The sequence below is a fragment of the Rhinatrema bivittatum genome, chromosome 1, assembly GCF_901001135.1.
Source record: "Rhinatrema bivittatum chromosome 1, aRhiBiv1.1, whole genome shotgun sequence".
Classification (NCBI taxonomy): Eukaryota; Metazoa; Chordata; class Amphibia; order Gymnophiona; family Rhinatrematidae; genus Rhinatrema; species Rhinatrema bivittatum.
Window position 1 is genome coordinate 750,627,643 of NC_042615.1, and position 21,062 is coordinate 750,648,704.

The following is a 21,062-nucleotide window of genomic DNA, read 5'->3' on the forward strand; positions in this document are numbered from 1 at the left end:
GCGCGGTTTCAACGTGCTAGCTTTACCCCTTATTCAGTAAGGGGTAATAGCGCGTCAACAACACGCGTCTAACACCCCCCCCCGAACCTAATAGCGCCCGCAACATGGAAATGCATGTTGATGGCCCTATTAGGTATGCCCGCGTGATACAGAAATTAACGCCAACCCAAAGGTAGGCGTTAATTTCTGCCGGCGCCGGGGAAGTGCACCGAAAAGCAGTAAAAACTTCTTTTCTGTGCACTCTCCGACTTAATATCATGGCGATATTAAGTCGGAGGCCTCAAAAGTAAAAAAAAAAAAATTTAAAATGGGCCCGCGGCTTGAAAACCGGACGCTCAATTTTGCCGGCGTCCGGTTTCCGAACCCGTGGCTGTCAGCGGGTTTGAGAACCAATGCTGGCAAAATTGAGCGTCGGCTGTCAAACTCGCTGACAGCCGCCGCTCCTGTCCAAAAAGAGGCGCTAGGGATGCGCTAGTGTCCCTAGCGCCTCTTTTTGCCGCGGACCCTAATTTAAATAAATTAATTTACTGTATCGCGCTCACAGGAGGGTGCCCTGTGCGCACGCCTGGAGACCAGGTGCTGTCCCGCGATTTTTACTGTATCGGCCCGTAAGAGCCTCATTTACAAAGCTTTTCTTACCGTCCAGGCAGTTGAATCCAGAGCAAGTGGGTTATGCACCTTTACCAGCAGATGGAGACAGAGAAAACTGACGTTACAGTACATATACCCTTGCAGTAACATCAGCCTACCAGTATTCTCTTTCTCTAGCAGATGGTGGGCGTACATTTTCCCACTGGGGATTGCTTCATTTTAAAGAAAGGAGAATTAAGGAAATAAATTCGTCCTGCTCTCCTGTAGTGATACCAAATGGTCCCTCCCCCCATTGAGAATTCCTGAGGTGATTTCCATGGTCCTTTAGATGAGTGGCTTGGTCTGGTAGCTGGTTTCAGCCAGTGTGGACTTAGCTGTTTGAGCAGCTGAAAGGCAGCGAGTGCAAGAAGCCTAGCGTGGCGGTGACAGCATATGCCCTCTCCCCCCACAGCCGGAGACAGTCTCTGTACTCAGCCAGGTAAAGCTGAGCTCTGGGGTTTTTAAAAACATTTTTTTATGATTATACAGAGACCTAGAAGGAGGTTTTTGTTGTTTAGGGCTTCCTCCTTTCCCCGGTTTCTGTGCTTGGTGCTCCGGTCCAATGACAGTCCCGCTCTGTGGGAGGTTGAAAGATGTTGGCAGCCTAGCGGTTGAGCAGCCTCCTTAGGCTATGCCCCGCTCCTAGGCTTTTCGGCGCAAGCCGCATGGTAGACCATAACGGCATTTCACAAGCTCTCTAAGGCTGCCCTCTATAAGATTGTCGGTCCAGTGTGTGCGTCTAGCTGTGTGCCCAGCTTGTGCGCCTGGTTTTTGGATGTACAGTTGGGCCTTGTAGTCTGTGCATCTACTTTAAGCATCACCGTAGTGGCTGCTCGCCTTCCTCTGCGCACAAGTAGTACTGTGTGCTGAAGTTTTTTGCATGTTTATCTTTGGGCACCTAGGTAGGCACCTAAGTTAGTGACACCTAAGTGTTTGACGCATAATTTTTGGGCACCTAGGTTGAGCGCACATATTAAAAAAAAAACCAAAAACAAAAAATTAGATGCATGCCACCAGCCACCGCTGAGTGCACTGTTGGCCATAATGGCACCTGTACCTTGTCATATTCGGACATTTCAGCCAGGAGTGCCCACTAATTTGTGCCAGTGCTGTTTGGAGGCTCAGGGAGAATTATCTTCCTCTGATTTCACTAAGCCTGGTTCGTCCCAGCTGGATGTGGGTCTGGATAAAGACGACTCAGGTGGGGCGCCTGATTTTGGAACTCCCCTAACTGGTTCCTCAGCAGGAGAAGGTAGCTCAGTGAGTACACCTTAGGTACCTCCTGGTCTAGATACTTTTACTTTTTCATGGGTATAATTTTTCCAGGGGTTGCAATCCTTTCTTCAGGTGCAGGCCTCAGCCCTGACCAATGCTTCCAGAGCAGAGGTGCAGATAGGATCCTTGCCTGAACCTTCTGTCAAGTGCCGGAATACTCCTAGAGTGGCAGTGGGACCCCGGATGGCACGGATGATGACACCGATTCTGACTGTCTTGAGGATGGTGAAATTTCCCCCTGATTAGAACTGTATAGAGCTATGTTATGGTTATTTCATAGAGATGAACTGCCAGCTCTGATTTCCCAGACCTTGAAAATGCTTGGAGTACCTGGGACAGATTCAGTGTCTGAGCCAAAGAGAAATCCCATTTTGGTTTTCTTGCATAAAGACTCTTCTTTTTTTCCTCATGATGGAGATCATTCAAGAATTGATTGACCTTGAGTGGGATGCCCCAGAGGCTAATTTCAAAGGGGGTCAGGTTTTGGAAGGCCTGTACCCTCTGGATCCAGTCGTAAGAGAGCGCTTACATTTTCCGAAGGTAGATGCTTTTGTGTGCAGTCTCCAAGTGAACCATTATTCCCATGGAAGGAGGAGCGGCCTTGAGGGATGATCATGATAAAAAGTCTGTCCTTAAGCAAGCATTTGAAGTGGTGGCAATCGTTTCTTGTTGTTCCTTGGTGACTCGCTCTTGTTTGCTTCTCTCCCAGGAGGTTGATGACTCTGGGGTAAACTCCAGGGCAGTTATGGAACCAGCTGCTGCCTTCTTGGCAGATGCAGGCTGTGATTTGGTCCACACCTCAGCCAGAGGGTTGGCTTCGATAGTAGCGGCCAGGTGTTAGTTATGGTTGAGAAATTGGTTGATTGGTTGCAACATCCAAGGCTAACCTCACCAAATTGCTCTTTCCCTGTACGTACCCGGATCAGTCCAGACAGCTGGATTATGCCTCCCTTCCAGCAGGTGGAGTCAGAGAACAAACTGAAAAGGCACCCCCTGATAACCCAGTGTGGTCCCTCAGTATTTCTCTGACTCCAGCAGGTGGAAGACAGCATATCCTGCAGTCCTGGTCTTACTAAATTAATTTTTCTTATTGAGTCTTTAGAGATTCTTTGTTTCCTATCTGGCCAAATGACTAGATCAACAACTTAGTGAGTACTTATAAAAAAAAAAAAAAAAAAAAGAGTTTGGATTATTGTTAGGACTCACCTCTCAATGCAGGCATAGCTGAGCCGCAGGGCTTGTAGCATACTTACCTGGAGAGCCAGTGGCAGCCCGGTGAGTAGGGGAGATTTACCGGTGGGCCGGTCCCTCTCCCCTACGTGGCAGAGAAGCTTTCATCCCTCTGCAAGCAGGGATGCTTTCATTCTCCTGCTCGTTTAAAAAAAAAACCAAACAAAAAAACCCCAACCTGAAATAAATTACAGATAGCCTGCGTATTCCTGGGCCTCCAGAAGGGGTGGAAACCTACCCGGGCACTTTGTTTTTGTCGTGGGGCTGTCTGTCATGCCGCGAGGAGTGCAGTGCTCTGTGTGTGGAGAGTCGGCTGCCCGACTCTCCCGCGACGGCCTGTGTTCCCGTTGCTTACCGGGGGGGCGAGGGTCCTTCGCAACTGCCTCTTCCAGGTAGCAGATCGCTCCCGCAGCCGTGGGGAGCGCCGAAGCGGGGGCTTGAGGGGCCCGGTCAGTTGGTCCCATTCCCGCGAAGCGCGGGAACGGTGGCCTTTTTTTTTTTTTTTTAATTGATAATTTTATTAAACTTTTAACATAACTGTGCCGGTACATTGTCAATATGGATACAGAATACAGAGAACATCCCCAAATCCCCCCTCCCCCCCCTATCCCCGTCGGCGTAGTGGAGCTGTAGCCAATCTGCTGCAGGATCCAAAATCATTAGTGTTAGTGGCTGCTCACAGTCATACCATAATGTCAAAATTCACAATACTTGTAAAAGAAACATGCCACCTTGAAGATACAATGGAAGACAATGTAGAATGATACACTCCCACCCAAGTTGCTATGAAGCAGTACATTCCCCCATATATTGTCTGGTCCCCTGAAACAGTTTCAGATTACATTTGAGCAATATAGTCAATAAACGGTTGCCAAGATTTAATAAAAGAAGACATTCTCCCATATTTGGTAGCGGTGAGAGAGGCCAGTCAGTAGTATGTATGAAGTTTATCTATTACCTCCGGTAACTGGGGTACCTGTTCTGTTTTCCACCACGCTGCTATCAGAGTACGAGCAGCAATAAGAGTATGAGAACAGAAACGCTGCTGGGTCTTATGTAGGTCATCAGGGTAAACATGCAATTAGGGCAGTAATAGCAGAAGCATGAAAAGTAACATGTAACAGATCACTTAACCAGGTGAAAAGAATCTCCCAAAAGTTCTGTATTTTCTGACAGGTCCACCATATGTGGAAGTAAGTTCCACTACCTCCACAATTTGGCCAGCAGGAATCCGATGCAGCTGGATACATCCTATGAATTTTATCTGGGGTAAAATACCATCTATATATTATCTTATAGCAATTTTCACGCAATCCGGCTGAAATTGAACATCTCCTGGCAAAGTGTAATATGGCCTCCCAAGTCTGGGAACTCAACTGCTCCCCCAGATCTACTGCCCACTGTCTTGCAAAGTTGCTGATCTCCTGTTTGTCTGGGAAGAGGGCATGATATATCTTAGAGATAGGCCCCTTTATTCTGTCACTATACTGAACCAGGGACTCAAACAGCGAGCGGCCTGGTCTTAGCAGTTTAGTGCGTTGTAAAGTCCGAATAAAATGGGCTACTTGAGCATATGCCAGGAAATCTTTCGGGCTAAAGGGAAAGGTTTGCATTAGTCCCTGCAATGATAGGAGCAACCCTTGTGACATCATGTGCCCAATTGTGGTAACCCCCTTGTCCTTCCAGACAGTCAACTGGAGGGTCTGGTAACCTGTCGGCATGTAACTGTTATGTAGTAGAGAGGTTTGATAAAAATATTTATATATCCCAACTACTTGCCTACTGCTGTTTCCAAATGTGCAAGGTGACTTGTAAAGACCATGCGATGCCCTTGGCAGGCCTCCAAGTATTCCTTGGTTGCCAAAATCTGGCCTGTAAAGCCATGGGGCCTAATATGGCTTGTTCAATAGACACCCATTGCTTAACTTCCGTCTTACGATGGATATCTATTATGGCCCGCAACTGAGCTGCCCTGAGCTGTACTCCCAGCCCCCCCCCTTGTGATTTTGGGAGATAAAGCACCTGGCGCGCTAGACGGGGGGGGGGACGTCTGCGCCAAATGAAATAAAAAAAATCCGTTTTTGCCAGCGTCGAATCATATGAGAAGAGACGTCTGCCGGTGGGGAGGAAAACAGATAAAGAAATTTAGGCAGGACTATCATTTTGGCAATTGCTATTCTTCCCAACCATGAGAAAGTGCCCCTGTTCCACCGACTCATATCTAGGGTTAGGCCATTAATCAATGGTGTATAATTTAGATTATAGAGATCAGGTAATCTAGCTGTTAAAAAGACCCCCAGGTACTTTATATGGGACTTCGCCCGCTTGTACGGGAACGTACTACGAATATTATGTACCTCAGCTGGATTTAGAGTCACATTGAGCAACTCTGACTTAGAGAGGTTCACCTTAAGGCCGGATACTTTACCAAAGCTGTATAGTTCGTGGGTAACCCCCTCCAACAACGAGGCCGGGTCTGTTAAGGTTAATAATAATATATCATCAGCAAACAGTGATGCTTTGTACTCCTCAGCCCCTAATTGAACTCCATGTATATTATCGGCCTTACGAATCCGGGTCACTAGGGGTTCAAGATACAAGGCAAAGGAGCTAGTGGACATCCTTGCCTAGTGCCCCTTCCTATAGGGAAAGCAGGGCCATACCCGCTATTAACTTTGACCCTGGCAGTGGGTTTATCATACAGCTGTTGTAGCCATTGCAAAAAGAAGGGCCCCAATGCCATATGCAGGAACGGTGGCCATTTTGAATATTGCCTCTGTAGAGGAGAATCAGGGCTCCGGGGGAGGGAACTTCCCTCCTCCTCCGCGGTTAAGCCCGGTGCCGCCCCCCGATGACGTTTCTCAGCCTCTGCCTCCTCCTCCTTCCTCTGCTCCAACGGAGGGGGCCTTAAAGCAGCAGCACCCTTTTTCTTCTCAGTTTGTGCTGCTTTTGCACAAAGCTCATATGGAGGCAGAGGCTGATGATTTGCAGCTACAGCAGCCATCTAAGAGATCCAGGCCTGATCCTCCGGAGGTCCCATTACCTTGGCCGGTCCCTAATCATGAGCGACTCCCGGATTTTTCGACTGATCCCATGCCCCTAGACCCCCTTCAAGATCTGGGCGATCACATGGACGATGACGTGGATTCCACTGCGCCGGTGGAAGGGGATGATCCGCAGGTGCTTTGTTTGTTTAGGCGGGAGGAGTTGGATCCTCTCATTCCACATGTTTTGGCGGAACTGGATTTACCAGTTCCACAGGTGGGGACAGATAGACACCCGGGGGATCCCCTCTTATCCGGTCTTTGGGTTCTCCCTCGATCCTTTCCATTCCACCCAAGCCTCTTACAGCTCATGACTCGAGAGTGGGATATTCCGGAAGCCACTCTTCGCATTAGTAGAGCAATGGAAAAGCTATATCCGCTTCCGGACGAGTATTTGGAACTTCTTAAGATTCCCAAAGTGGATTCCGCTGTATCGGCTGTTGCCAAACACACTACCATTCCGGTGACGGGCGGCACTGCCCTGAAAGATCTTCAGGACAGAAAGCTGAAGATACTGCTTAAAAGGATCTTTGAAGTGTCGGCACTCGGGGTGAGGGCAGCGGTGTGCAGTAGTTTTATGCAGAGAGCCACCCTTCGATGGATTCAGCAACTGCTTACTGCACAAGAGTTACCACCGGAGGAGGCTGAGCAAGCAGACCGCCTGGAGGCAGCTGTTTCCTATACGGCCGATGCTCTGTTTGATTTGCTAAGAACTTCCTCTCGAGCGATGTCCTCCACGGTGGCAGCAAGAAGATTACTGTGGCTGCGTCCTTGGTCTGCGGATTCCTCTTCCAAGTCATTGGGTTCTTTTCCCTTTAAGGGTAAGCTTCTATTTGGAGATAATCTGGAGCAGCTTATCAAGGACTTGGGAGACAATAAGGTTTACAAATTGCCGGAGGACAAGCCTAGGTCTACTCGTCCTTTCAATTCCTTTCGTGGTCATTTTCGCGGCCAGAGGCATTTTCGTTCGGCTAGGGCACTGCCTTTTCCTTCTCGGCAAGCCCCGTCAAGATCGCAGGCTTGGGCACGCTCCTTTCGGGGTAGGCGCCCTCCCAGAGATGGTACTTCCCAGGGATTCAGCAATAACAAGGCGGCACAATGAAGGTGATAGGGGGGCCGTCTCTCTCTTTTTCGAGGGGAATGGCTCAAGATCACGTCAGATCAATGGGTCTTAGTCATGGTTATGCTTTAGATTTTGCTTTCCCTCCACGGCATCTTTTCATGTTGTTGCCTTGCAGGTCTCAGGTGAAAAGACAAGTGGTGCTCCAGACTTTAGATTGCTTGAAAGCCCTGGGAGTGATCATTCCGGTCCCATCAGGGGAGGGTCGGACGGGCAGGTACTCCATTTATTTTGTAGTCCCCAAAAAGGAGGGCTCCTTTCGTCCCATTCTGGACTTGAAGAAGGTCAACAGAGCCCTGCGGGTTCCCCGTTTTCGCATGGAAACCTTGAGATCCGTCATTGCGGCCATACACAAAGGAGAATTTTTGGCCTCTTTATATCTGACAGAGGCTTACCTGCACATCGGTATACAGGAGAATCATCAGAGGTTTCTCCGATTCATGATACTAGGGGATCGTTATCAATTTCAAGCGCTTCCATTTGGTCTGGCGATGGTGCCACGTCTGTTCACCAAGGTTATGGTGGTGGTAGCGGCATCTCTGCGAAAAGGGGGGATTTTGGTTCATCCCTATTTGGACGACTGGCTCATCTGGGGGAAGTCGCAGCGCCTGTGCGAGCAGGCAGTTCAATCGGTGCTTCGACTTCAGTCCCTCGATTGGGTGATCATCTTTCACAAAAGCCAGCTGATTCCCTCACAAGAATTGGAATTCCTGGGTGCCCGATTTGACACGAGAGTGGGCAAGGTGTTTCTACCAGTGAAGCGAATGGACAAGTTGATATCTCAAGTTCGGTGGCTGCTGACCAGGTCAGGTGTAGCGGTGTACCAAATTGCCCTTTTCCTAGCATGTAGCAGATGGACTTAGGACCAATGGGTATAGTGTGCTCCTGAAAGCAGTTGGAGATGGAGATTTCAGTCTGACGTCCGCACTACATATACCCGTGCAGGCAGCTCTGCTCTTCAGTATTTCTCCGTCTCCTTAGCAGTTCGGGACTATACACACGCTTGCTGAACGTTAGAAAATCCAAACCAAAGAAGAAATTTCCAAAACGAAGAAGAAAGAATCTTACTTCTAGAAACAAGCCCCGCTCTCCTGTTGTGATACCTAAGGGTCCCTCTCCCAGTCTAGAATTCCTGAGGTGATTTCTGAGATCCCTCAGAGGTAAGCCTCGGTCCGCTAGCCGGTTCCCGGCGTGGACTTAGCCCCCAGGAATGGGAATGGCTGAGAGGTAGCGGATGCAATACAGAGCGTGGCGGTGAAGGTAATTTTCCCTCTCCCCCCGCAGCTGGAGACCGCCCGGCACCAGACCGGGAAATGCCGAGACGAGGTAAGGTAGAAAACTTCCTTAAGTCTCCGAGGCTTGGATAACTGTACAGATCGCCAGCCGACGTCTGTCCCATCGGGTTGATCAGCCCCGTCTGGGCTAGACCCCAGTCTGGCTCGAGGGTCCTCCCACATGGAGACCCTCCGGGGGGAGGGTCGCCATCTTGCTCGTGTGGTCGCCGGCGCCATTTCCCCCCTTTGATCACCGTTCTGTCCGCCTAACTGAGCCGTGCGCACAGCGGGGCGCGCGAGGGTGCCAGGCACACAAGCTATGGCTGCGCGTGCGAGGGTGCCGGGTGCACAAGCTACGGCTGCGCGCACAGCAGCGCGCCCATCTCCTTGGGTGCACATACCGGCCTGCACGCATATCTTCGCAGCTTGCAAGCACATCTTCGGTGCACCCGGCTCGCATATCTAAGCCGCCTGGCGCACGCATATAAACGCACAGACCGGGTTTTCAGCGACCCTACGTGCACAAACCATGGCACCACTGGCCAAGAAAGTCAAGGCACGAGCCCTCTGCCCAGCCTGCCACATAAGAGCTGTGCAGCATGAAGAGGCTACGGCCCTGTGTCTACAGTGCGAGGCGGCTCTGGGAGAATCAGGGCAAGGCCCTCCCCAGCCAGTACAGGAATAGGGATCCACCGATAGTACCCCGGACCTCTATATCCCCAGCTTGGTCCTTCCTCAGACGGGGCCCTTGGGGAATGCTGCTGGGTTCAATATAGACCCAGGAACCTTTACCTGGGTGGAATTCTTTAAAGGTCTGCAAACCGTTGTCCAGATGCAACTGGCGCCACAGCCTCCACCAGAGGACCCTAACCTCCCAGGTCCCTCTTGGCCTCCCAGAGACGTGCCTCCCCCGGCCAAAAGCCTTACCTTTAGGGGACACGGACACTTTGGAGGAAGATCAAGACTCCCTGGAGGAAGGGGAAAATCCCTCCAGGAACAGAACCATACCGAACCATGATGCGCTTCTTCTCCAAAGGCGAGCTACCAGACCTCGTGCCTGAGTCTGAAAGAGCTGGCCATCCCAGGCACAAGCGCCACAGCGGAACCAAAGATGAACCCCTCTTCTGGTCAGGCTCCGTCAGGCCTCCCGCCATTTCCCAGAGAGAGGGTTTTTATTTCTATTGTTTCAACACAAACCTTTTGCGGCCCTCTTCTGTCTTGATCTCCTGGGCCTCCGGAAGGGGTGGCTTGTCACCCGACTGAACTTGCGTGCGTTTCCCATGCTGCGGGGAGCCGTTTGCATGGCGTGTGGGTAGCCGGGGTACCGGCTCTCCCGTGAAGGCCTCTGCTCCTGGTGTATCCCCGGGGGCGAGGGGCCTTCGCAGCGGCCGATTTTGGGCAGGGAACAGCCCTGCCGCGTCCTAGGGGACTCCGAAGTGAGCAGCCTCCTCTGAGGCAGAGGCCCGTCATGCTCCCGATTGGCACGGGGGCGGCAGCCATCTTGCCTCATTCAGAACCCGATGTAGATTCAATAGGGGAGGGAGAGGAGCTTCCTCCTCTTTCCCCGCCGGCACTCATCCCTCAAAGGCCGAGTGATTTTCAACAGGACTCGGGCCCACCCCCTTTCCAACGACGGGGGGCCCTTAAAGAGACCTCACCCGTTTTCCCAGTTTGTATTGCTTCTGCATAAGGCTTATGTAGAAGCTGAAACTGACTGGGAAAGCTGGTGTCCTGCCCAAGCTAAGTATTTTAAAGCCACAGCAGACCAGAAGAGACCTGGGTCTAGGGTACTTAGCACTGTCCATGGTGATGGACCTTCCATCCCTGTCCCACCTGCGGATCCCATGACTCAGGACCCCTCCACTCATGATGTGGGTGATGATGTGGGCAGTGCCGATTCAGTGAAGGGAGATGATCCGCAGATACTCCGCTTGTTCCACAAGGAGGATCTGGACCCGTTGATTTCCCATGTGCTTCAGGAACTTGAGATCCCAGTTCCACAGGCGATACCGGATGCTTTGCTGGGAGACTCTGTATTATTGGGGCTTCGCGCTCCGCCGCAAACGTTTCCTTTCCATCCAAAACTTTTCCAGCTTGTGTCACGGGAATGGGATACCCCTGAAGCCACCCTGTGTTGTGGGAGTCTCGGTTTAGTGGACCCTTGGGCCGACCTGCTGGAGACTGGGAAAGATGGTCAATGTCTCTAATGGATAGCAGGCCGGGAGGCAGATGTTCAGGCAGGACGTAGATGCTCTTCACCCTGGAAGCTGGTACTCCCCCGGGAGGAGCCCGTAGGAGCCCAACCGCTGGGACTTAGGTGGCTTCACCCTTGGAAGCCGAAGCCCCCCCCCCCGGGAGGAGCCCGTAGGGGCCCGGCTGCTGGGACTTAGGCGGGTTGTGGATCAGGACAGGTAACTGGAACCAGACTAGGACAGTAGCAATACTGTAACTGGGATAGGGTTCTGGAACCAGGCAGGAACTGTAGCAAGACTCTGGTACTGGAACCAGGCAGGAACTGTAGCTAGATTCGGATACTGGAACCTGGCAGGAACTGTAGCAAGACTCAGGATACTGGAACCAGGCAGGAACTGTAGCAAGACTCAGGATACTGGAACCAGGCAGGAACTGTAGCAGGTAAACAGGGACCAAGCAGGTACTGTAGCAGGAACGGAGCGATGATGCAAGGCAGGTCACTCCGGGGCACAGCGCAACAGGGAACCGGGAGGCAACCCGTTGCAAGGCGAAGACTGGATGGCCGCGGCCGGCTTATCAAGGCCGCGGCGTCTGACATCAGGAATTGGGCGGAGTCACCACTGGCGGGAAACGGCCTAGAAAAGTGCCCGAGTGGTGTGAGTGCGCGCCTAGAAGCAGGGTGTCCGCGGGAGACTTCGCGGCGGCGCAGCCCCAGCGGGGACGCCACAAACAGGCCGCAAACCAGGCCTCCGGAATCGGGAGCAGGTCCGGGAGCCTGGAGGTAAGGGCCTGGCTGCGGTGCTCGTGGCCAGAACCGCAACACCCTGCGTGTCAGCAGAGCCATGGAAAAGCTTTATCTACTCCCTAATGAGTCCTTGGATCTTCTTAAGATTCCTAAAGTGGATTCGGCGGTCACGGCCATTGCCAAGCATACTACCATTCCTGTGACAGGAGGCACAGCGCTCAAGGACCTCCAGGATAGGAAGCTGAAAGTCTTGCTTAAGCGGATTTTTGAAGTTTCAGCGTTGGGAGTGAGGGTCGCGGTTTGCAGCAGCATGATCCAGAGGGCTACTCTCCGCTGGGTCCAACAATTGCTTATGCACAAGACCTTCCTCCGGAGGAAGCTGAGCAGGCGAACCGCATGGAATCTGCGGTGGCATATACTGCGGATGCCTTGTACGATCTCCTCCGCACCTCTGCCCGCACTATGGCTTCAGTGGTTTCCGCAAGGCTACTATGGCTACGTAACTGGTCAGCGGATGCTTCTTCTAAGTCAGTTAGGTTCCTTTCCTTTCCGGGGCAAGCTTTTATTCGGAGACTAGCTAGAGCAGCTGGTTCACTCTTTGGGGGAGAACAAGGTTTACAAGCTACCGGAGGACAAGCCCAGATCATTTCGTTCACCCGGCACATTTCGGGGCCGCTTTCGAGGACAACGCCGTTTTCGCTCAGGTAGGGGCTCTTCCTCCTATGTCCCTTGGCAGATGCCCACAAGGTCTCAAGCATGGGCGCATTCCTTTCTTGGCAGGCATCCCAATGAAGGGATGCCGGCCCATCCCTCAGTTCCGGAGATCGGGGGGCGACTCTCCTGCTTTCGAGAGGAATGGGCCAAGATAACCTCGGACCAGTGGGTCCTAGACATTATAAATCACGGCAATGCTTTGGATTTTGCACGACCCTTTTGCGATCTGTTTCTAGTATCTCCCAGCAGGTCTCAGACGAAGCAGCAAGTGGTCCTCCAAACACTGTCTCGATTGCAGGCTCTGGGAACTATTGTTCCGCTTCCTGCAGCCGAGCGTCAGACCGGTCGCTACTCCATCTACTTCATCGTTCCCAAGAAAGAGGGCTCATTCCGCCCGATATTGGACTTGAAACAGGTCAACAGGGTGTTGCAAATCCCTTGATTTCGAATGGAGACATTGAGATCCGTCATTGCGGCTGTCCACAAAGGCGAGTTTTTGGCTTCTTTAGATCTAACAGAGGCTTATCTCCACATAGGGATCCAGGAATATCATCAGAGATTTCTATGGTTCATGATCATGGGTCACCATTACCAGTTTTCTGCCCTACCCTTCGGGCTGGCGACAGCTCTGAGGGTTTTCACCAAGGTGATGGTGGTGGTAGCTGCGAGCCTTCGGAGAGAAGGTATATTGGTACATCCCTACTTGGATGACTGGCTCATCCGAGCGAAGTCAAAGGTGCTGTGCGAGAACGCAGTAAAGTCAGTTTTGAGTCGTCTGAGTTCCCTCGGCTGGGTTGTCAACTATACCAAGAGCCACCTGGTCCCGTCCCAGGTGTTGGAATTTCTGGGAGCATGGTTTGACACCGGTTTGGGCAAGATTTCCCTGCCACTGCTGAGAATGGATCGGCTAATGGCTCAGGTTCGACGCCTGTTAACTCTTCCCTTACCCGTGGTGTGGGACTATTTGCAGGTTCTTGGTTTTATGGCATCGACCCTGGAATTGGTCCCTTGGGCCTTTGTTCATATGCGGCCTTTGCAGAGGGCACTACTTTCTCATTGGGACCCCAAGTCGGCAGAGTTCCAGCTGCCGTTACCGCTCCTCGAACCGGCCAGGCCAGTCTGGATTGGTGGTTGATACCGGATCACTTGCTTCGAGGCGTGGACCTGGAGCCTCCTCAATGGGTAATTGTGATGACAGATGCCAGCCTGACAGGATGGGGGGCAGTCTGTCAGTCGCAGTCAGCGCAGGGTTTTTGGATGCTGAAACAGACCAAGTGGTCCATCAATCGCTTGGAGACCAGGGCGGTTCGCTTGGCGCTGTGCCAATTTCTTCCACTGGTTCACCACCAGGTGGTACGGGTCCTATCCGACAATGACCTCTGTGGCTTACATAAACCGACAAGGGGGCACAAAAAGTCAGCTGCTATCCTTCGAAGCGGACATGTTGATGGACTGGGCGGAACGCCATCTGTCTCCCATAGCGGCTTCACACATAGCTGGGTTCGACAACGTACAGGCGGACTTCCTCAGCCGGCAGAAATTAGATCCCGGAGAATGGGAACTATCAGACGAGGCACTGCGACTCATCACCAGCCGGAGGGGGAAACCCCCCCCCGGTTAGACTTGATGGCAACTCATTTGAACTCGAAAGCATCTCGTTTCTTCAGTCACAGAAGGGAGCATGGCTCGGAAGGAGTGGACGCTCTGGTTCTTCCTTGGCTTCCACACATTCTCCTTTACGTGCTTCCTCCATGGCCGCTGATGGTGAAGGTTTTGCGCTGGATCAAATCTCACCGGAGGCAGGTTTTTCTGGTGGCTCCAGAGTGGCCAAGAAGGCCATGGTTCGCGGATCTGATCCACCTGGCAGTGGACGGCCCCCCTACATCTCTGCCCTCTACCAAACCTCCTCCGGCAGGGCCCAGTATTTTTCGATCATGCCGATCGCTTTTGTCTAGCGGCTTGGCTTATGAGAGGAGGCAATTGAGAAAGAAGGGATACTCGGAAGCGGTTATTACTACCCTCCTCCACGCTCGTAAAATCTCTACTTCTGTTACCTACGTTCGGGTATGGAAGGTGTTCAATTCGTGGTGCCATGGGTTGAGTGTGTAGATTAGTCACATTCTTGCCTTCTTGCAGGACGGACTAAAGAAAGGTTTGGTGTACAGCTCGCTGTGAGTACAGGTAGCAGCTCTGGGCTATTTTTGAGGCAAGGTTGAAGGTACGTCTATCGCCCTTCACCCGGATGTGGCCAGATTCTTGAAGGGTGTTAAACACCTAAAGCCGCCAGTGCGATTGATATGTCCGGCTTGGAGTTTAAATTTGGATCTTCGTGGCCTGTGTGGTCCTCCTTTTGAACTTTTGAAGCAAGCTGCGCTGAAGGATTTAACACTTAAGACTGTGTTTCTCATCGCTATCTGTTTGGCTAGAAGGATCTCAGAACTTCAAGTGTTGTCCTGTCGGGAGCCTTTCCTGCGCATCGCTGATTTGGGGATTTCCCTTCGGACTGTTCCTTCCTTCTTGCCTAAGGTCGATTGAATTGCCAGCATTCTCAGTTGAGGATGGGAATGCTAATCAGGTGCAGGATCTCAAGCAGTTGGATGTTCGCAGAGCCCTCTTGCGGTACTTGGACGTAACTAATCCTTTCCGATTGTCCTACCATCTTGTCTTGTGGAGTGGTCCTATGAAAGGGATGTCCTTTCGTGGATTACAAACTGGCTAAAAGACAGAAAACAGAGAGTAGGATTAAATGGACAATATTCTCATTGGAAGGGAGTGGGTAGTGGAGTGCCTCAGGGATCTGTATTGGGACCCTTACTTTTCAATATATTTATAAATGATCTGGAAAGAAATATGACGAGTTGGGTAATCAAATTTGCAGATGATACAAAATTGTTCAGAGTAGTTAAATCACAAGCAGATTGTAATAAATTGCAGGAAGTCCTTGTGAGACTGGAAAATTGGGCATCGAAATGGCAGATGAATTTAATGTGGATAAGTGCAAGGTGATGCATATAGGGAAAAGTAACCCATGCTATAGTTACACAATGTTAGGTTCCATATTAGGTGTTACCACCCAATAAAGAGATCTAGGCGTCGGTGGATAACACATTGAAATAGTCGGTTCAGTGTGCTGCGGCAGTCAAAAAAGCAAACAGAATGTTGGAAATTATTAGGAAGGGAATGGTGAATAAAACGGAAAATGTCATAATGCCTCTGCATTGCTCCATGGTTAGACCGCACCTTGAATACTGTGTACAATTCTGGTTGCCGCATCTCAAAAAAGATATAATTTGCGATGGTGAAGGTACAGAGAAGGGCAACCAAAATGGTAAGGGGAATGGAACAGCTCCCCTATGAGAAAAGACTAAAGAGGTTAGGACTTTTCAGCTTGGAGAAGAGATGGCTGAGGGGGGATATGATAGAGGTGTTTAAAATCATGAGAGGTCTAGAACGGGTAGATGTGAATTGGTTATTTACTCTTTCAGATAATAGAAAGACCAGGGGGCACTCCATGAAGTTAGCATATGGCATATTTAAAACTAATCGGAGAAAGTTCTTTTTCACTCAATGCACAATTAAACTCTGGAATTTGTTGCCAGAGGATGTGGTTAGTGCAGTTAGTATAGCTGTGTTTAAAAAAGGATTGGATAAGATCTTGGAGGAGAAGTCCATTACCTGCTATTAATTAAGTTGACTTAGAAAATAGCCACTGCTATTACTAGCAACAATATATACCAATACAAGGGATGCTTGTGTCCTGGTATTACTTATGTACGGTGGCTATTGTTCAAGGACAGCCAATTTTATGGGTGTCCTTCTTTTTAGCCCCGTCTATTAATCTTTATTATCCAAAATTCAATGTAGATTTTCTATTTTGTCTTTTTCTTTTTTATCTAAAAAGATCCCCTTATCTCCCCGTTCTATGAGGCGACCCGCTACTTGTTTGTCAATACTTATCAGGACATCCGTCTCAATTGCTTCTCGCGGGGATCGCGTCTGCCTGTCCGACATGGGCCATGTTTCGGCACTCTTGTGCCTGCTTCAGGGGCTACGGGGGGGGTTGTGCTGTGTCCTAAACAGGTACTCGATATCTGTTAGTTCTCCAGTGTCATGTTGATAATGTTCCTACTCGTGGACGGCGCCTACCTTCTGCGCCGTCCACGAGTAGGAACATTATCAACATGACACTGGAGAACTAACAGATATCGAGTACCTGTTTAGGACACAGCACAACCCCCCCCGTAGCCCCTGAAGCAGGCACAAGAGTGCCGAAACATGGCCCATGTCGGACAGGCAGACGCGATCCCCGCGAGAAGCAATTGAGACGGATGTCCTGATAAGTATTGACAAACAAGTAGCGGGTCGCCTCATAGAACGGGGAGATAAGGGGATCTTTTTAGATAAAAAAGAAAAAGACAAAATAGAAAATCTACATTGAATTTTGGATAATAAAGATTAATAGACGGCGCCTACCTTCTGCGCCGTCCACGAGTAGGAACATTATCAACATGACACTGGAGAACTAACAGATATCGAGTACCTGTTTAGGACACAGCACAACCCCCCCCGTAGCCCCTGAAGCAGGCACAAGAGTGCCGAAACATGGCCCATGTCGGGCAGGCAGATGCGATCCCCGCGAGAAGCAATTGAGACGGATGTCCTGATAAGTATTGACAAACAAGTAGCGGGTCGCCTCATAGAACGGGGAGATAAGGGGATCTTTTTAGATAAAAAAGAAAAAGACAAAATAGAAAATCTACATTGAATTTTGGATAATAAAGATTAATAGACGGGGCTAAAAAGGACACCCATAAAATTGGCTGTCCTTGAACAATAGCCACCGTACATAAGTAATACCAGGACACAAGCATCCCTTGTATTGGTATATGTTATAGAATTATTATTGAAGGGAAGAGGTTGGTTGATGAACAGTGATTACTAGCAACAATAGCATGGAATGAGTTTTTGGGTACTTGCCAGGTTCTTATGTCCTGGATTGACCACTGTTGGAAATAGGATGCTGGGCTTGATGGACCCTTGGTCTGACCCAGTATGGCATGTTCTTATGTTCTAAGTACAAAAATCCACATTCAAATGCCCACCCCTGCCCTCCCAAACATTGAAATGTTCATAATAACAGATATACAGGTGACTCTGATCCTCTAATAAAGTAGGTCAGTTTTCACAACTCCTCGTGCCAGGAGGAAGTGTTTGAAGGTAGTGTTTCCACGTCGCAAGAAACAGCCGTCTACGCTTGCTGGACATTGCCGGTGCTCTAGTTATACAATGTGTTGTATTCTGCAATTGGTAGATCTTTGGCATCATAAATTGTTAGGAGTGTTGTGCAATTAGTGTGCTATCTCTTTTGATGGGAAGAAAAGACAAATACAGTGTCCATGGTTTGTTCTTCTGGCTGTATGAGAGCTCTGTTTTAATGCCTTTGTTGAAGATGCCACAGCTGGGTGACCAGTCTTGTTTATTGATTAGCAAAAGTTCCCTGTATGCCAATTCTTTCTAAGGGAAGACTGATCTGCTTTAGATCTAGGTTGTGTGGAGCCTTTACACAGGGAATAGGCAATAGGATATTTTTGGATGGTGGGATGTGCTGAGAATTTTAAAATATCAGAATAAACAACTGTATCTTACACTGATCCAGTTTAAGGCATCCTCTTTAATGCAGACTGTTAGAAGGTTGAGGTTCTATATTCATTTTTCTCTGTACTAGCCAAAATTCCATTGTCTTTAGTGACTTATCGTTTTTTTTTTTGGTTTTTTTTGTATGCTAACAGGTGCCTGGTTGGCCGGAATACTTGAAACTGGGGAAATATTTCTATGGAACAGAGATCAAGACTATTTGAAAACTATACCAGCAACAGAAGAATCTAGCAAGGCAATTGCAGCACTGCAGGGTAGGAATCTTGGTCCCATGTAATCTTGTCTGAAAATTGCCCTCTCTCAATGTGCCTAAAGTACACGCATTCTTCCACAGTGCATGCACTTCTATCTGCACTGCAAGGAGGCTCACCCATGGTCATGTTCAGGTTTGCCTTTACAACTCCATGCATGCATTTTTTCCAGCAAAAAGCTACCTTCCGATAAAGCAGATGCAAGTGTCCACGTGCACTTTGTACCCATGGCAAGTTTCAAAACCAAAGTGCATTTGTACTTTTGCTTTGAGAACTGGTGCAAAGCCCGTGGGTAAAAAGTACGTGCAGTCTTTGTCCCATTGTGGACAGTTTGAAAATTGACCCCTATGTTTTCTTATTTCAAGAACAGTGAATAAAAAACATTATCAAGAGATGCAGGGTTGTGCATTGGTTGGGCCATTTGTTTCATGGGTACGCGTGTCCCATACATTCATGAGGTATGCACATACCTATAAAACAAATGGCCCAACGAATGCATATCCCTAGTCGTTACCTCCCTTGACCGTATCCTGCTCTGGGAACATCTCCACTATAATACAGATACAAATATTTCTCACAGGACAAGCAGGATGGTAGTCCTCACATATGGGTGACATCACAGGATGGAGCCCAATCACGGAACACTTTTGTCAATGTTTCTAGAACTTTGACTGGCCCCTATTGGGCATGCCCAGCATGGCACTAACCCTGCAGCCAGCAGTGGTCCCTCTTCAGTCTTCTTTTTTCTGCGCAGCAGTAGCCATGCGGTTAAGGAGCTGTACAAGGAATTTTCCTGACCGGAATTTTCCTCACGGAATTATTTAAAGTTAAATTGCCCCACAGGGATCCCTCCGTTAACTTTTTTCAGTCCGCAGTACTCCGGTAAGTTTTTACCCGTTTTCCATCGGTTACTGTCGAGTTTGGCCCTTGCGGCCTACTGGCCATCGACTGTACCGTGGCTCGATTTTTCTATGGCCATGGCGTCGGGGTTCCGTCGATGTCTGGACTGTACTCGTACCATCTCCATTACAGACCCGCATAAAGTCTGTGTAATGTGTCTTGGACGAGAGCACGATGTCTTGACCTGCACCAAATGTGCCCTAATGATACCAAAAGGTCGCAAGGCCAGAATGGAGAAGATGGGACTTCTCTTCCATGCTCAAACCCCGACTCCGTCCATTGCATCAACGTCATCTGAACCGGCACCGTTAACGTCGCGTCAGCATTGACCACCAACCGGTGACTGCCCGGCGTCAATCACTTCCCGGTTTTCGACACCCTCTTCTCCCCCTCAGGACCAAGGGGATCGTAAGGAGAAACATCGCCATCAGCACCGAAAGTCTCGGACTATCGAGGCATTGAAACCATCGACGTCGCCAATGTCTGACCGCCGCCGAAGGAACCCCGTTCAGAAAAGGCACCGACCTTTTTGGCGACCGGGTCACCGAGGCAATCCTCACCCGACAGGGTGTCGGGAGCCGCGACTCCGCCTCTAACGGTGGTCCCTCCGGCTATGCCTCTGCCTCCTTCTTCTGTTCCGGAGCCGGGGTTGCTTGCTCCAGGTCTCCGAGAAGAATTGGACCGGATTGTTCAGAAGGCCATCGACAAGGTGATGCATCGACTCCAGGTTCCCCCGGCACCGATATCAGTACTGATAGTGGAACCGAGCACCGACCCGATTCCAGCAGCATTGGCACTGCTGCTATCGAGGATGGAAGCGCTTATTGCCGCTTTTCCACCGGTGGACCCCGGGTCACCGATGGCTGCAGTGCCCTCCCCGCTGGCTGAGGCATCCCTCCTTTGGGAGTTCTGCCTCAGCCATCGAGATCAATACTGATACCTCCATCGGCGCCATCGACCGATGCCATCGATGCCTGCGCCAGGGCCTTCATTACTTTCATTGATGCCTCTGATTATTCCTCCGATGCCTTTGGAGCTTAAACCCGTCCCTCTACAGTTCCTAGAGCGACCGGTGCTGATCCTTATGATACTTGGACTGATGATTCTTCACAGACACCGATGATTTGCCTTCACCACCTTCACCCTCTGAAAGTGGAAAGCGTTCTCCTCCAGAGGACCTTTCTTTCATAAATTTTGTAAAGGACATGTCTGAATTGGTCCCTTTCCAGTTACTGACGGAACAGGACGACAGACATCAAATGATGGAGTTGCTTCAATTCCCTGACACGCCCAAGGAAATCACCTCCATCCCCATCCATCAAGTTCTTCTTGACCTTCTCAAAAAGAACTGGGAACATCCTGAATCCATTGCACCAGTCCACAGGAAAACTGACTCTACCTATTTGGTACAGTCAGCTCCAGACTTTCAAAAGCCTCACAATCTGTGGTGGTTGAATCTGCGCAAAAGAAAGCAAAAAGGTCAAACTCATACCTCCTTTCCCCCTGGCAAGGAACAGAAGTTTTTTGGATACCATTGGTCGCCGAGTCTTTCAAGGATCAATGCTGATCCTCCGAATTGCTGCTTACCAACTATATATGACCCAATATAATAGGGTCATTTTTAAGCAACTACAAGACTTGACAACCTCCATGCCTCAGTCACTTCCAGAAAACTTCTACGCCCTACTTAATAAGGGTTTGGAGGCAGGTAAACATGAGATTAGATCATGTTACGATATCTTTGACACTGCAACCAGAGTGTCTGCAGCCGCTATTTCAGCAAGACAATGGGCTTGGCTCAAGTCTTCAGACCTTCGTCCGGAAGTGCAAGAACGTTTGTCCGTCCTCCCCTGCATAGGAGACAATCTCTTTGGCGAGCAGATTCAAAAGACAGTGGCTGAACAAAAGGACCATCAGCTCTCCCTGATTCCTTCGGATTATCCTTCTAAACAGCCTTTCTGGAAGGACTCTAAAAAGTCTTTTTATAGACCAAAAAAGTCCTACCCGCCAGCAGCCAGATGCCGATCTGTG

At 49.9% G+C, this 21,062-nt stretch overlaps 1 protein-coding gene across 5 annotated transcripts in view; it reads left to right on the top strand.

Moving 5' to 3' along the window:
• Window positions 1–21,062, top strand: part of CPLANE1 (ciliogenesis and planar polarity effector 1) — a 453,269-nt gene that overhangs the window by 1,251 nt on the left and 430,956 nt on the right. For all 5 annotated transcript variants that reach the window (XM_029578626.1, XM_029578651.1, XM_029578642.1 and 2 more), the window contains exon 3: window positions 18,015–18,134. In XM_029578626.1, coding sequence (XP_029434486.1) covers window positions 18,015–18,134 — 120 coding nt within the window. The remainder of the gene's footprint in view (window positions 1–18,014; window positions 18,135–21,062) is intronic.